This window comes from Charadrius vociferus, unplaced genomic scaffold (assembly GCF_000708025.1).
Source record: "Charadrius vociferus isolate BGI_N301 unplaced genomic scaffold, ASM70802v2 scaffold549, whole genome shotgun sequence".
NCBI lineage: Eukaryota > Metazoa > Chordata > Aves > Charadriiformes > Charadriidae > Charadrius > Charadrius vociferus.
The window spans coordinates 3,559,136-3,575,244 of NW_009650103.1; the positions used below are offsets into that span (position 1 = coordinate 3,559,136).

Below are 16,109 nucleotides of genomic sequence, written 5' to 3' on the forward strand. Positions count from 1 at the left end.
TTTATAAACAGAAAATTACTTCCTTACGCGGAGTGTTGCTGAGCAGCCTGTTCTCCCGTCAGACAGCAGGCTAAGCTGTGTTCTCCTCTGCCCCAGGACTCTCTTCCATGGATTCGCCAGGCACAATTACATTTGTTTAGCTTTTACTACATGACAGTTTTTCAACTTAAGAGTTAGTCCAGATTAACGCTCTTTGACAAAACGTATTGCACTTTCAGGGCTGGCTGGCTGCCTAGATCACTGAGGCAGAGAAGCCCCAAACAACCTGAGCCAAATACTGAAAATCAGTTGGAAATTAAGCCCTTGTTCAACACAAAACCACTAACCCCTTTCAGGCTGAAAAGACATCAGCCTTCAAGGCTACATAGGAGAAGCCCTAAATGGTGGAAATAACATCTAAGAACACCAAGAACTCCTCTACTATATTATTTTTGCAAACCAGTTTCCCTCTGAGGTAGAAAGAAAAGGTGAACGGTCTTAACAACTACGGTAATTTCACTGTCTCAAAGGTACAGAGAGCTAACTCCACAGAACACTTAAGTATGCGCTTAAGTACTTGATGAATAAGCTCAAAAATTACATTTGTTTTATGTCCTGCCCAATGTAACCTAAGCAAGTTTCTGACAATGCTTAATCTGAACGTTCACTGGTTTCAGCTGAAGCTTGCCACCAGCAACGGCTGGATCCAGCAACTATCTGTATGCAACAAAGCTCCCAGGGATGCTTTGAAGTATTGCTGAGTTTATGTTAGAAAAAAACCCAAAAGAACTAACAAACAACAAAACAAAACACCACAAAAGAAGTTTACTTTGTTAGAATTCAGTCAAAGCAGGAGCAAACACCAAAGGGGCTCCAACATCTACGCTGTCGGTTAGGGACGGAGGCGTGAGCAGCGGCCGAGCGCGGGAAGCCTTGCTATCGGGCTTCTTATTGCCCCTCAGGGAGTCAAGGGGAGTCCTCTTCCCACACTCATTTCTGGATGGACGCAAAACACGGCGTGCCTTAAGCCAGATTCTATTACCATTAAGAGTCACTTATAATCTCTAATCAAATAGCTGAATTCAAAGATGTATTTAGACCCACAGCCTCCACATTCATTTTTATGCCATTTGGAAGGAGACTCAGCAGCCACCTCACTTTATTCCTGACCTCCTTTCTTCTTGCACAAACCTTGAAGATTACAGCAACTTTTGTGGCTGCACTACAAAGGCGCGAGGAAAGTGACATATTCTGATAAAACCTTCCTTGTCTCTGTATTTTATCACAAAGGTTTTCTTTTCATGTAAAAATCATCGTAAGAGAAAAGAAAGCAAAAAGATTTCTTAATGATCAACTTAAAATGTAATACAGTGTGAATATCTAAGAGATGTAATTGCTATGGCACGTTTTGATATATTTGAATATTTGGAAAGTTCGGATTTTATGGAAACGCTCTTGACAGGTCACATTGCTCAGCTTATTTTCAATCCTTCCTCTATTGCTCACTAGAAATGTTAGAGAGCACAAAGAAAGAAAAGAAACGTCAATAAAAATGTAATTAGATTAGCTGCATCTCAAAACATTGTGATTCAAGTCTAATTGGATAAACTGGTCTCCATTTGCAATTTGATAACATAAAACCAGACTTTGGTTCACACTGGAGCTAGGGGCACTGCAGCACGCCAATTACTGCAAAAACATACTACGGGTTTGGACCAATTAATTTCACAACCCTGAAAATGAAACCTTTTAAAATTCTGCAACCCATATCAATTCTTGTCCATTAGAATTTTTTAATGAACTAGGCCTGTCATCAGCTTGCTTGCTTAGTACATTCTAAGCATTTCCAGCTGTCCCTCAATACAGGGTCATTTCAAGAGATTCAAAATAAGACAGCTCAGTCTTATGTGGAAATTAAAACACAGTCTACATTCAAGACGTTAGTGCTTAGAACAGAATATATAAGCAAACAGACCAACTTGCAAAATTGCACTATGAATAACAGCGCTTTTTGCAGTGATGAAGGTTAAAATGGGAATAATCGTAAATGAATCTGTTGTCAAGCATGGGGTTATTTAGTGCTGTGTTTATGGGATATCATTGGAATGCACACAAGTGCTCTATTTTACTAGCAAAGGACTGTAAAAATGAGAAGAAAGATGAAAATAACACCAAAGAATGACATTGATAGAAGTTGAAAATAACACCAAAGAATGACATTGAGAAAACCCCTTTTTTAAATCGTAATATCCTGCATATTCAAATAGCACACCATGCACCAAGTTAGGGTATCGTACAGAGAACACACTGACTCTAAGCACTCTGTATGGGAGAACATAAAAGGTGAAGAGATCACTACTGACAATCAGGTTAGCAAAATGTGAAGAATCCTTTGCAAACCGTAGTAACCACCAGGGATATTTACTGAAGAGTGTAGAATTGGACCTAGAGTCTTCCAGAGTAGGAAACTGAAGCTTTTCTGTAATATTTTTATATAACAACAATACACAAACTGACCTCATATACTGCTAAGCATAATAACAGGCCATATCCTGAACGCTATTAATTTAGAAAGACTGGTAATGCACGGGGGAAGCAAGGCATCAAACTCTTTTCACAGAATGAAGGTGGTAGCAGAAGGAAAATGTTTTGTTTAAAGGTCACCGAGTAAAACTGGCTGAATGGGGAATGGAAATTGCATCTTTTATGTCCAAGTCCAGAGTTCTTTTCACAAAACAAACTTTTCCTGTAATGGTTTGATAGAGAAAAACACTGAAGGGAATTGCTGAATTCCTACTGTATCTATGCTAGGGATATGGTTTTAGCTATTTTTGAAGAAACATTATTGCTTGTATATTTACACATTTTTAGTCAATGAAAACATTTTGGATTACGTGTGAAATAGATCCACTTATAAACTAAAAGATCTAACCTTAATTTCCATCAGCAGATTTTATTTTCTTTTCTATGTTAGGACTGCTGCCACAGCACATTCAAATTATTTGCCACTGTTCTGTACTCTGTATTGTATTTTCTGTTGTTGCAGTAAATATTCTTGTGGCACCTTCCACTACGTGGCCCTTAAAACCCACATAGAACCATTCTGTGAATCACGTACTACCAGATCCTCCCCTTCCCTTCAAGTCGTTTGTAAGATTTCCAACAGGGCCTGTCCCAATCAATAGGAGAAAGGTTAAAAGCTCTGAAGGATAAAGCAGATAAATAATTGGAAAAGCAAGAACAGAGGGCAAAGATCAAGGCACCTAAACATTTGCTTCACAAAACCGAACAAAGTAGTTGAGGCTAGTTCTTCCTGAGCAGGACGAGAAACAGCAGTAGAAATAAATACTCCCCAACTACAGAAAAACAAAGTTAACGTTGCGCTAATCTGAACTGAAGTAACATTGACAAACATCACATTTAAAAGTCTCCCTCACGTGTCTAACTCATCAAAAGCCGCATGGGCTAACGTAACAGACAAGAATTGATACTGAAGTTGGCAGATTGCCTGATGAAGGAATAAACCAAAAAGCCCTCTAGGAAAGAGAAAGGGTCTAATTCAATGTACTTTCAAAGGGCTTTGGCAGAATGATCCTGAATATGAATGCTGGGTCATTTTGACTGATGGAGAAAAAAATTGTGTCAGCCTCCAAAATGAACCACAGTAGAGAGATCAATCTCAAGAAAGCCACACATATGAGTTTATACACTCTCAGGCAGAAATAAGGCTTGGAATGAAGAGGTGGTGCTTGAGAAGCATTTGAATAGCTGAAAACCTGACCAGACTTCCAAGTGATAGCAAAGGGACACAGGAATCAACCTAAAGCTCTAGCAGTCTGCTCAAAGTCAATTAGCAAATGCAAACCAAAATACTGATACTACCCTGGCTAGGTTTATTACGTGCTTATTTTTATAAGCGCTAAACTCACCCCATATAATGCAAAAGGCACTGACAGCCCCGGGTAATGAATCCCCATGAAACACAATACAGTTACTCACAGAAGCGGAAACTAAGATACATTACAAGGCTGAAGAACAGTCATTATTTTCTGATCAGTGATAGCTGCAAGACCAGTATTCTCCCATTCAGTCTCTCCACATGTTTATGCACTGAGTTTCTGACCCTCTTAAACCACCCCTGTCATACAATCATAACCTTAGAATATGGGTAGTGAGATAAACACAGTAATCAATGTCAAGAATGACTTTATCATCATCAAAATCTAGGATAATCATACTCTCGAGACTTCTTTGTACAGTGTATTTTCATATTTCCATTAAACATGCCACAAACATCAGGGGAGGTTATGAAACTGAATTAAAAAAAATCTGGAAAATAAATGGAATACAGCTGCACAGGTGATTTCCTGACTTTTTTTTTCTTTCTTCGGGAAGTACAAAATTGCTCCTCAATATGAAGAAATCAAGAATAGCATTAGGATTTGGAAAATGTCTTTGAAACATACAGAAGACAAACATAACTGAAAGGCCTGTTTCAGTGAGGGCCCCCGTTCCTCCGGCAGCGCAGCAGAGAAGGAGAGCCCCAGGGGGCACGAGCGCTGCACGACACACCGCCCCAAGGAGCTGCTGCTGTAACGTAAGGTACCTTTAGGACGGAAAGTACGAGAGCAGAGTGTCCAGAAATTAATTCAGGTTTTCATTATACAGATCACATAGTCTCCTCCTAGAAACCATTAATTTTTTCCTATATCAGAGAAAGAAATCATTTAAAGCGAGAAAGATGTGTAATCCACACAGCAGAAAAAAAATAGCGTTTTTTTTGTTCAAGAAAAGAGTAATATCTTTTGTGTAGCAAGTTCTACAAAACCTTGACTGAAATTTCTTCCTAACTACATATCACTTAGAGATAAAAAGTCAAACTGACATACATTAATATTTAGAGGGTGTTCTCTGAACGGAGTGACATTAGCCAGTATTTGCATGCTGATCTTGCAAAAATTTGAGAGAGACCACGTTGGGGTTCCTCCTGCTCAGGAAATTAGTTAATCATATTTGACGTTTGCTAGAGCCACAGAATCCAGAGAAGAGAATCGTACTTGACGTATTTTAAAAAGAAGAAAAAAAATAATTCGAACATCACAAACAAATTTCAAGGCTGAATTCAAATAGAAAAACACTGAAGTGGTATATACAGAGAATAGCACCCAAGAAAAGATAAACTAGCAATGAAACAGCAATACCGTAATAGGCAATAAAACAAAAGCACTCATTTTTGTGGGCACAATGAATTGATTGTTTTTGTAACAGCCCTAGATTAAATTACATTTCATTTCCAAAGTGTTTCAATTCTTTCTTCTGTCAATGGCTATTTCAGAGCTGAATAAAAGTCATTCTATTACTTAGGGGGCTGCACCTTCATCATCTCTACCAAGTAAAAAGCAGATTTTATTCCATGAGCAACTCATATTTCTAATGACAAGCATGTCATAATACTATGGTTTCTTTGTCAAAAGAATAAAATGCTTATTTTCTGTCTTGAAATATGTAAGAAACTAGGCATGCAAATGCAAGAGATCATACTGGGACACAGAATAAACAGCAGCAACAAAAATATAAAGAAGTCTCTTATTATCGCTGGATTAATTAGCATTAATAAAGTAGGGCACAAATATTTTTGACAGGACAGGAAAGCAGGTCATTAGCATTGATGAGATGATACAAATGATCTTCCTAAGACATTTAGCGCAGACCCCCTCCAAACGATACCCACGGCTTGCAATTATACCACCAGTCAAATAGTTTACATCTAACATCCAGTGGAGAATACAAGACTGAGACTCCTTTTTGCTCTTCAAATCAAATGCAATTTCGAGAAGAATAAATTGTTAATAATTAAACAAACAGTGAAATGAAAACCTTTTACTACTATAAAGATTCAAAATTGGGCACAAAAAAAAAATAGACATTTGCAAAGCCTTTTAAAATGGATTTTCTGTTAGAGGCACAACATAAACAATGATTTGCATCAGCGATTATCTTAATTAAACTGCTGTTTACATAAGTAACGTTGATTTACTTTAAATGTTGTTCAGTGTCATTAGACCATTCATTTAATTGTGTGAATTTCCTTTAGCTGAAGTCTTCTCCCACCTTCAGTAGGCTGTGAACAGCCCCTCTGCTGCAAGAAGTAAATCCAGAGCAAATTTAATACTATACAAGCTTTATACAAGTTTCTTCGTAGAAACATTGTGGAGCACAGTTCAGCCCCTGACCCTGTACTAGTATGTGACAAGGATTTCACTCCAAGTCGGCTGTAGCCAAGCTTTCCGACCATGGTGCCTATTACAAACTTGGATAAAAATGCACAGTGATCCTACGAAGGGGCACGTGCCACCCCTGCTATACACGTTGCTTTGAATATGTTAACTAAAAAGAAACTACATTCCCGCCCTCTCTTTTTCTTATTTCACATTAGATTTCTCACTCGAGCAGGAAAGCTCCCTCCTGATGATCCAGTGACCAGCCGGCAAACCTGGTACTGACAGTCTTCACTAGATCATAAATTCAAGTCAAAAGAGCCACCATTGCCGAAAAAATGTAAGCTGGAAAAACCACCAGCATAATTCTGAAATTAGCAGTGACAGATGTTCAGAACAAAAATCAAGATTACTGGCCATCACTACCTCCTGAACTCACTCTATAGTAATGCTAGAAGAAAGTAAGCTTGCTTTGATGATATTTAACAGATTTACAGATGAGTTTAAAATTCCGTCTTTCCAAGAAAACAGCTCAGCCACAAATGACTGTTTGTTCCAGCACGTCATCACCCTGGATGATTGCAATGATCTACTTAAGCCTTAAAATCCATGAGAACAGGACTGCCACACAAACAAAAGCAACGAGTTAGTATCTTCCATATTATTTTATTAAATGTTTTGATTTCTTAATTATGACTGAAACTTGAGTTCCAAATTAAGGATGCCTAAAGAAAATAGGACCAGTCTAGGAACCAAAGCTAGGGCAAAGAAGGCTCTACATTTTGGCTCCTGCAAAATTCCATTGAAGGTGGGGAGGAGCAAAAAAAAAAAAAAAAAAAAAAAATCAGAAACCCTCTTTCTATAACCATGCATTTTTAGCTGGATTTTTTTTTTTTTAGAAGAGCAAAAAAGTAAAAGAAAACACGTGTAGTTGATTAGCTGCCCTCTTTAATTTCAGAAAGGGCTACCCAGGCTCTACTTGGCCAGGCAGAGCCAGACACCACTCACCCTCTGGGTTACAGAATGGCTTGAAAACAGTCTAACAAAGGAACCCGCAGAGCCGCTTTCACATTGTCCTCGAGAGGCTCTGAGCTGCTGACATGCATCTTCACCCTGCAGAGCAGCACAGGGCTCCAAATCTCTCTCTTAATAGTTACTCGGAAACTCTGTTGTCATCGGACTTTGGCTACAATTGTGCTACCATAGAGAATGTGGAAGCAGCAAGGAAATCAATGCAGCAAAGCAGGACGTCAGCGTTTATAGGGATACCTACCGCCTTCAGGATCTTGACGTGCAGAATTGGCCCTCTGCATACGAGGCATAAGGGATTTGTCCGACAGGGCTTGCCTATCAGCAGGGAAAAGCAGGCGCTGTGCGGTACCCACCCTGCTCATCCCGCCCAAAAGCTCACATGTGCCTCTGTCGCTTTTTATTCTATTTTAATTCCTTATGTTCTTTGCATCACAGAATAACAAAAAGCCTTCTCTCATCTCTACAACAGAAGATATTTCCTCTATTAAAATAAGAAAGAAAAACAAAAAAAAAAGCCTTGCATGAATTTAAAGTTCCTGTTTAAACATGTTACATGCACAAAGTATTAACCACATACCTCAGTACTTAAATGGCCAGGACAAATTCTTAAAACTAGGAAAAGATCGGTCATACTGTGGAACAATAGCCACTAAGTATATTTACGTACATTCCTTTGAACTTGTATCACTGCAGATTCTCAATGACTAATTATTGGCAATGCCAAGATAATTACTAGTGATTGGTGCAGGTAAAGACTGGAATGTGTTGGAAAAATTAAGATATGATAAACCGATCCTATTCAACTTGAATTTTATTTCAATACTATACATCACATGAAAGGAAGGAGGGAAAAAAATAATCAAAACTCCACAAAGATATGGAAAAATTAAACTAAAAAAAAAATTTCTCAGCTATTAATCTTTCCTGATAATGAAGTACTTCAGGATGACTTCTAAAACTCACTTTCATTTAGATGCTTCATTTATTTTAATCTGGGAGATAATTAGAGGGAAATAAAATCCATCTCCTAGAAGAATATTTACCTGAGATGCAGCTCAGACTTCTCAGTATTTCCCCTGTGTGTTCAAACTCAGTGTTATATATATCGCTAAAACTTTACTTAGATTAATGTCCATTACTTAATTAGCATCAAAACTAAAGTCTACAGTATTTGTTGCTGGCTGGCTGTCAGAACAGGAATTCTTTCAGACCTTTTTTTCTATTAATAGTCTGAATTTTGCTTTCTTTGCTGCCAGGCGCAATTAGAGTAGCAGAAGTATTACAATGGATAAGTAAACTACTGTCCAGCTTTCTCTCTCCAGTCAATTCTTTAGTTATTATCTTTGTCCTGCAAACAGAGGACTGATGCCATTTCTTGGCAGTTACTGGTAGCAGTGTTTGGAGAGGGAACATGGGAGCGCACATTAGAACTGGTTGAAATGCACTGAAACGAGTGGGAGGAAGGACATAAAGCGAAAGCATTGCAAAACCTTTGCTAGTGGAGACAAGGCAAAGGGAACTGGTGCTCAGTTCCTCTCTCAAATGCTTTTACTTGGATGTAAATCTCCACAGGGGATCAGGGTGAGGTCCTTTACTTGACGCATACAGTAAGATCATGTCTCAAGAAGTACCACACACCATGCCCAGTTCAATAAAAAGTGCCCGAAAGGAGGAGTAATCTCAGCAGGACGGTGGGCAGTGGTCACACGTGAGTTCCTGTATATCCACACAAAAAGTTATCAGAGTATTGCCCTTTGCAGCAAAAAATAGGATTGACTTATGGTGAAGACACACAGATATTCATCAACAAGATGCTCTGTTAACCAGATTTACCTGAAAAAAAGCTGCATCACTGATGAATTCTTGCTGTGAAGAGCCAATGGTTTATCTCATCACCAACTAATCCTGTTATAAATTATTTAGTACTCAAAATATATCAGAGAAGAACCCTCAGCTGAATGAGCGTTCCACACACACTGGCGTTCTCCGTGAATCTATTTCTAATTATCATTTGCCTTTTTTCCATATCTAATACGTAGTTAATGAATGCCTGACATAACTTCAGCATAAAAAAAAGACATGACTAGTTACATAATTATAGGTTAAAAAATGATCTTTTTTCATCTCCATGCACTGAATTAATCTTAAGGGTGAAGGTTAAGTACAGCCAACACAGAGTATAGGTTGCTTTGCAAGACATTCTGCATACTGACCACAGCAACCGCTATGCGCGGCACTGCCTCTGAAAGAATAATTTGATCTTATAATAATATTACAATAATACAGAACTTGTAAGTGTTATCGGTCATGTCTTGTTCATGGGACTGTCTACAAAAGGACAGCAACTTTGCACTTGAAATCATTATAGAACATAAATAACATATCGAAGCGTGCCACTAAGTGCCAAGAGAAGAACAAAATGCTATTTTAGCATGGAGGCCGGCCTTTAAGCAAGAATTTCTAGGGACAAAAAAACCCAACATCTCCCTTTCCTTTCTCCAAGGAACTGCTTAAAACAAGGTGTTCCATCAAAAAAGAAGCTATTTCTCTCAGCCTGATCCCACCACAAGCATATCTGTGCAAGCTGCTTCAGGCAGTTCCTCTCATTTCTAGATCATAGATTTAACTATGTTTATTATCGCAGAGCAAGGAAGCATTTTCTAAATACAATATTCATACTTCTCAGCTCAGATGGGATGATTCACTCAGTAATTTGTGACTTTCAAGCAAATTAATACACAACAGACTACTCATGACTGATTTGAATAAAGAAAAGAGGCCTCAAGTAAAAGTACAAATAAATAAATCCGAGTTACTAAATTGTTTGCACCAGTTCTGCATGAAAGGTAAGATATTCCAGGGGAAAGGATAAAGCCTGATTTACTATCAGTTTGTGCACGTTTTCAATTCCTTGAGCTACAGCACTTGCACAGCTCCTTCCACGCTTCCACCATTCCTGTAAGAAAGCTGCACATAAAGTGGTCAGTGCTGCGCTCTGAGAATGCCATTTGGTGGACTTGCTGCTACTAAACAGAAACTGTAACAAATTGGTTTTTTTCCTCACCTTCCCCTGACAGATCCACAAATCCAAGTACTCTTTTTGTACCACGCCACCAATTAATACGCAACAAGCTTTTTTTGAGAGAGTTAACGCTGTGGATGCAAACGGAGTCACACAGACAGACCGTTGGGAACTCATTGTCCTGGATAAACTAACATAATTGGGGGAAAAAAAAAAAAAAACAGTTTTATAACTATTTGCAAAACCCAAAGAAAGACAACACACTTACTGGACATCTTTTCTCTTTTTTTTCTGAGGGTCCACTAGACGAAGAGTGTCTCTGATAACTGCTACTTTAACTTCTTCATCAACAGGGCTTGGGACATTTTCAAATACTCCAGGAGAAAGCTTTAAATTACAAAGGGACACAATTATTCAGCATAGAACTAAGGATCATTTATTCCACATTTGCTCAAACTTCATGCATGTCATGTATGTTTTAAACGTACAACGATAACTTACAAAATACTTCTTCAAGGATACGCAAATACCTTAACATTTTCAATATGATATTGCAACAGTTTTTGGCAAGTTTCTCTAGTAAATTGAAATATTGAAAAAAAGATTGTTGCCAATGTTACCATTTATATTATGTATACAAACATGAAAAAAATTATTAGCAATCCCCTAAACACAATTAAGTCAACTGCAGGGGATGATGAATAAACGTGTTTATGACAAACATGATGCAGAGCTTCCACAATTCCAATAAATCACATTTCCAGTGTATAAGATTAGCAATGATTTCAAAGCAGAAAATTACAGAAAACCTTGGAGGTTTTATATTAGCAGACAGCTTTCATCTTTCAAACAAGGAAAAAAGACCAGAAAGCCAAACATAAACAATTTCATTCCAATATTACTATCATGTTGAGAGTTCTTACCTCTTGCTCATGTTCTATTCTCATGCTGGGGTTTGCATTTACTTCGAGTAACATGGGCTTCAAGTTTTTCATCAGGAGGATGTCAAACCCTAAAATCTGTGCATAACAAGCGACGTGTTACTTCAGTTCTACTCAGTGTTCTTCTAGAGAATGCAATGGTCATCCTCATGTCAACATTCAGGAGAAAGAAACATTTGAGGAACAAAAGAGAAATAACTGAGAAACATGCTATATCGATGAATAATTACTGAAACCATTTGCCTTTGATACTAATAGCTACTTTCGCACTACCCCCATCTCCAAATACTGTGTCTGTCAACTTGGTATCTCAGCACCAACGACAAGTGGGTCTTAAAATTGCCATCATCATAGCTGCATGAGGAAGCTGCAAAGCTTCATAGTTATAACATCTAGAAGATGGAAACCGGCGCAAATACTGCTACTAACGATTGATACCGATTGAAAATTCTCGGTATATGTTTATGGCAAGTAGTAACGTAAGTCAGGAGACAGATTTATAGGGTAAAATTCGGATGAGGAGAACCCAAGCTCTGAGCTCATGCAATGCTATTCAGTGGATGCTCTACATCCAACCAGTGATCAGTAACGTAACTAGAGAAAGCTTTTAGGAAAGGAATTAAACATCCAGAAAATTAATCCATGCATAGAAATAACTGCATTCCTGACAGAAATCCCAACGTACCTGGAAGCAAGTTGGCCCAGGCTTTCCTGCTGGTATGTCTGACTGATAGTAAACTTTCAGTTCTGGTGTCAGTGCAATAATTGTTTTGATGACCAGTGAAATGATATCTGACCATAGCTTTTTGACATCAGCTCCTCTGGAAGACAGTCTGCACAGAATGCTTGAAAAAGTCCTCTTGCTGCCAGTGTTTACATTGTCAGAATGGATGAAATTCCCGCTATGGATATTTAGTGAATAGTTGGTTAAGTGCATAAAAACCTGGTGCAAATTTTTTAGAGTGGGTTCTTGATAGGGCTCTGTACAAAATCTGGAAAGTCCATCTTTGGCTATATAAATCTCTAAGGGCTCTAAAGATTTCAGTAAGACATAAAGACGAATATCAAATTTCAGTTTGTCGACAAGCAGCGGTTTGCAAATATATTCCTGAACCACAGCTGGCCGGCTCTGGCTGCTTCCCGTCAGTCTGATGTCACTGGGGTCTTTAATGAGGTAGATTCCATCTCCCTGGCACCCTCCATCAGGTTTTACAATAAAAGTGGGCTTCCAGGATGGATCGCTGTCTTTCATCATACGAACCTAGAAGGAAAAGAATTACACTGAAAGACACCTAACTGAGGAGGGGGTGATACTATGAAAGCCAACAAACTGCATTCATAAACAAAAATAAATAATAACAACATGATCACATCACCATAGTAGTAAACACCGTGCAAAAAAGGTAGAAGATAAACAGTGCTGACAAGCACAAAGACAAACAAAAAAGCATGAGAAGGGACTTACTAGTGCAGATAAAAGGTCAATTTATTTAACAAGCTGTTGTATAAAGGATTCCAGGAACTTCTTTTTAATGTTATGTACCAATTTACAGGATGAAATGCTGTATATCTCATGAGGTCCATTTCATTAGTCACTAATATATATGAAACTGCAAAGTTAAACTTTCATGCTACATTTTGAACAACCACTGACAAAGATAATCATTAACCTAAGGAAAGGCACCTTATTTATTGAGGTATAAATGCAGACAAACAACAGCGGGAGAAGAAAAGATGAAGTAAAAATTTGGCACTGATAATACCTTTTTCCACCACTGAATATTTTTCACAATCAGATACCCAGTGTTAGTAAAACTAGGGAATATTGAGCCATGTACAGATATTATACAAATACCAAAAATTTCCTAAACAAAGCACAGATTTTATGCCTCAGTTGCTACCTACCACCAGTCTCTAAAATTAAGGTTTTCCTAGTTTACACCAGAACTCCCTCAGGCCTGGCATGCAATTACGACCTTGCCATCCACTGCAAGGTAAACTCTATCATGATTTCAACAACTCCTCTCAGTGGCTTTGATTCATACTGGGAAGATCTATTCACAGCACGTGACAATTCAGATGCTTTCTTTAGATGTACCTACTGTGAAATCAGCAAAGCGAGAGAAGTTGCTGGAGAATTTGATGGTGTTTTGTACTGAATCAAAACATTTGGATGAGTCTACAAAAGCACTCCGTGCCTGGCTGTCCCTTCCTCAAGCTAGCGCAGCCGTTCAGTCTGTGCGCAGGCGTTCACCAGTGCTGTGCTGGCTCGGTGTGAAGCACAGTGCGCTCTAGCGTACGAGCTTGCAAACAGCCAACACCCAACATCTACACAGCATAATGCTTATTAATATGCAAAAACGCTTAGAAAAGTCACTACGCGAGATGCATTTCACTTCTTTCACAGAGAAATGCTTCCACTTTGCAGATTTCTTACAAATTATGTCAACTACTCTTTACTGCTAACAAGTTAAATTAATCGAATCGTTCCAGAAAAACATTTTTTCCGAAAACACACATTGACAATTGAAGTTGCTCTGTATGGGGTGAGGGGAGATGACCCACTAGAAAGGAAACAGTAGGTAAGAAATTTTGACACCTACTGACACTCTGTGAGCATGTGTATGAAAAGCATCAAGTCACAGAAATAGCAAGAAAAAGGAAAAATAAAAAAGAAAGATTAGCAAACCAGTAAAATTTAATAATTTGTAAGAATGTCACTGGAGTACTATATGACGTATTTCTGTATTGTTTCCAGCAGCTTAGACCTCGATACTCGTGTATCCAGTTCTCTCGCTGCTTTGTAGATCTCCACGAGTACAGTATAAGCCTTTATACCCATATCTTGAGGTTTTTTCCACACTGTGCCTTAGATTCTTGGGGCTTACAGGGGAAATGGCTTACCACAAGTAGAAATTATAACAGTGATGGGGAAGTACCCATGTTTTGTCAGAACATAACTGTCCTACAGAACCCCAGATGTGGACTTAGTAAAATGAAGAACAAAACTGAACTATAGAGAATGACAGGATTATAGAGACGTGCCTGCATCCTCACACAGAAAGTGGAAATAATAATAATTAAAAAAAAGTTGTAAAACTCAGATCTAGCTCCAAATGTCTCAAATTCAAAAGGCAAGTGGATCTGAACTTTTTGCTCAATCTCACTGTCAATTCTCCTGACTGACATCAGCAGCTTGCCCTGTTTATGGCCCAGAAATCTTGGCACTATAACAGACAACAGCCTTCTATAGAAACTAGCTTCTTGGAAGCAACAAGAAATATCATTGGAGTTTTTGGTATTTACAAAATAATGGGAGTTACAGAAAGCAGTACAAATTTTTTTTTTTTTTAAAAAAAAGGAAGTAGTCTTTTTTTTTTTTTTTTCTTCCCCGAAAGAATCAGTTATGTTATCTGTAAGAAAATTAGATAATCCCACCTGGAACAGGCTGTTACTAGCTGGCAGTCCAAAACATGATTATTGTAATAAGGTTGTTTTGACCTTTGAACATGTTGAACTGACACATTCATTTAGCAGGGAATGTTTGGAGGCTACTGTCATTCCCAACTGGATACAGTGAGTCAGAATTAAACATGGCACCGATAACTAACCGCTGGATTCCAATCTGCACTTTTGTAAACAGCATATATTCACTCAAAACTCCCTCTCTCAAAAAAGAAAAATTTCAATATAATTAGGGAATCTTTTTACATCAGAGAAAAGAGCAAATACACCATCTATGTTGCCTACAAAGCTCACATTCTTCCCAAGCAACAAACCTAAACTTTGCAAGCTTCAATGCATTTTATTTGAGGACGAAAAAATCATGAAGAGAAGAACTAGGTCACTGTAAGGACCTGACACATCTGCTGAATATCAGATCTTTCACGTTACATGCATATCACCCACTGCCTAAATAAATTTTAGCTTATTTGTTACGTGTATAGCAAAAGTAAGAACTGCAGAGAGGACGGAAGGAAGGACGGAAGGAAGAAAGGAAGGAAGGAAGGAAGGATTTAGAGCTATCTTGGATGAATCTGAAAAACGAGTCATAAAATACGGCATGTTTCGCAACATGTAGCAAGGAAAGAATATGAGCATGTTTAAGCCAGTGAGTTAACATGTCTCAGCCTTCAGAAGCACAGGGGCAAAAAAGCAGCGACCCGAGGCAGGGGCTGACTGAAGACCCGTCTGCATCTCCCCGGACCCCATCAGCACCAGTGGTGCTCACTGCTCTCGGACCCTATTCGGCAAGTGGAGTGTGAACGCAGCAATCCAAGCGGCACACACCAAGAACAGAACAAAAACCCAAGGGAAGTGGTATTAATTGGCAACTGGTTTGGAGGTCAAGGACTCAGCAGCAGTGGAAAATGAACTGCTGCGTTACCCTCCCGGGCAGCCCTTTAGGTTCCTGGTAGAGCACCAGGACCCCAGTGAGGAAGCCTCTGCAGCTCCCCCAGCTCTATTGCTGTTCTCTGCCTGTACACTATGTCCCTATGGGTGTAAATATAGTACACTGCATTCACAAACATTTAGGAGGAAAGAAATTGTTAGAGCACAAATTGTTAAGTTATCAAAATGCAACTATTAAATCCAGGTTTCAATGAACAGATGCTGAAGGACTGTAGTTCCTGAAACTCCCAACAGCAATGGCAACAGGGAGCCCTAACAAAGAACACAGCTGAAGAAAACGCAGGACGCAGGCTAACACCTTTATCAGCTACTCATGGGATTTGGAAGAATAAAGCACTTAAAATCTCTTCTTTTCAAAACAGAGGGATGTCACAGTACAGACCACTCTCTTCTTGCATTCACATGTTTTACAGCACCAGACCAGCAGCTGCCATTCTCTCCACCCAGCCAGCGATGTGCTGAATGGAGTTGGCGCTCTGGTTTTACACAGGCCTGTGGCTCACC

General features: G+C 38.8%; 1 protein-coding gene across 1 annotated transcript in view; it reads right to left on the bottom strand.

The window, feature by feature from the left end:
* The window catches only part of TTLL11 (tubulin tyrosine ligase-like family, member 11), a 61,345-nt gene that overhangs the window by 22,132 nt on the left and 23,104 nt on the right, over positions 1–16,109 (bottom strand). Inside the window, exons 6-8 of the mRNA XM_009892351.1 lie at positions 11,878–12,453; positions 11,175–11,270; positions 10,520–10,638 (exon numbers count right to left, since the gene is read on the bottom strand). Of these exons, the coding sequence (XP_009890653.1) occupies positions 10,520–10,638; positions 11,175–11,270; positions 11,878–12,453 (791 nt within the window). The remainder of the gene's footprint in view (positions 1–10,519; positions 10,639–11,174; positions 11,271–11,877; positions 12,454–16,109) is intronic.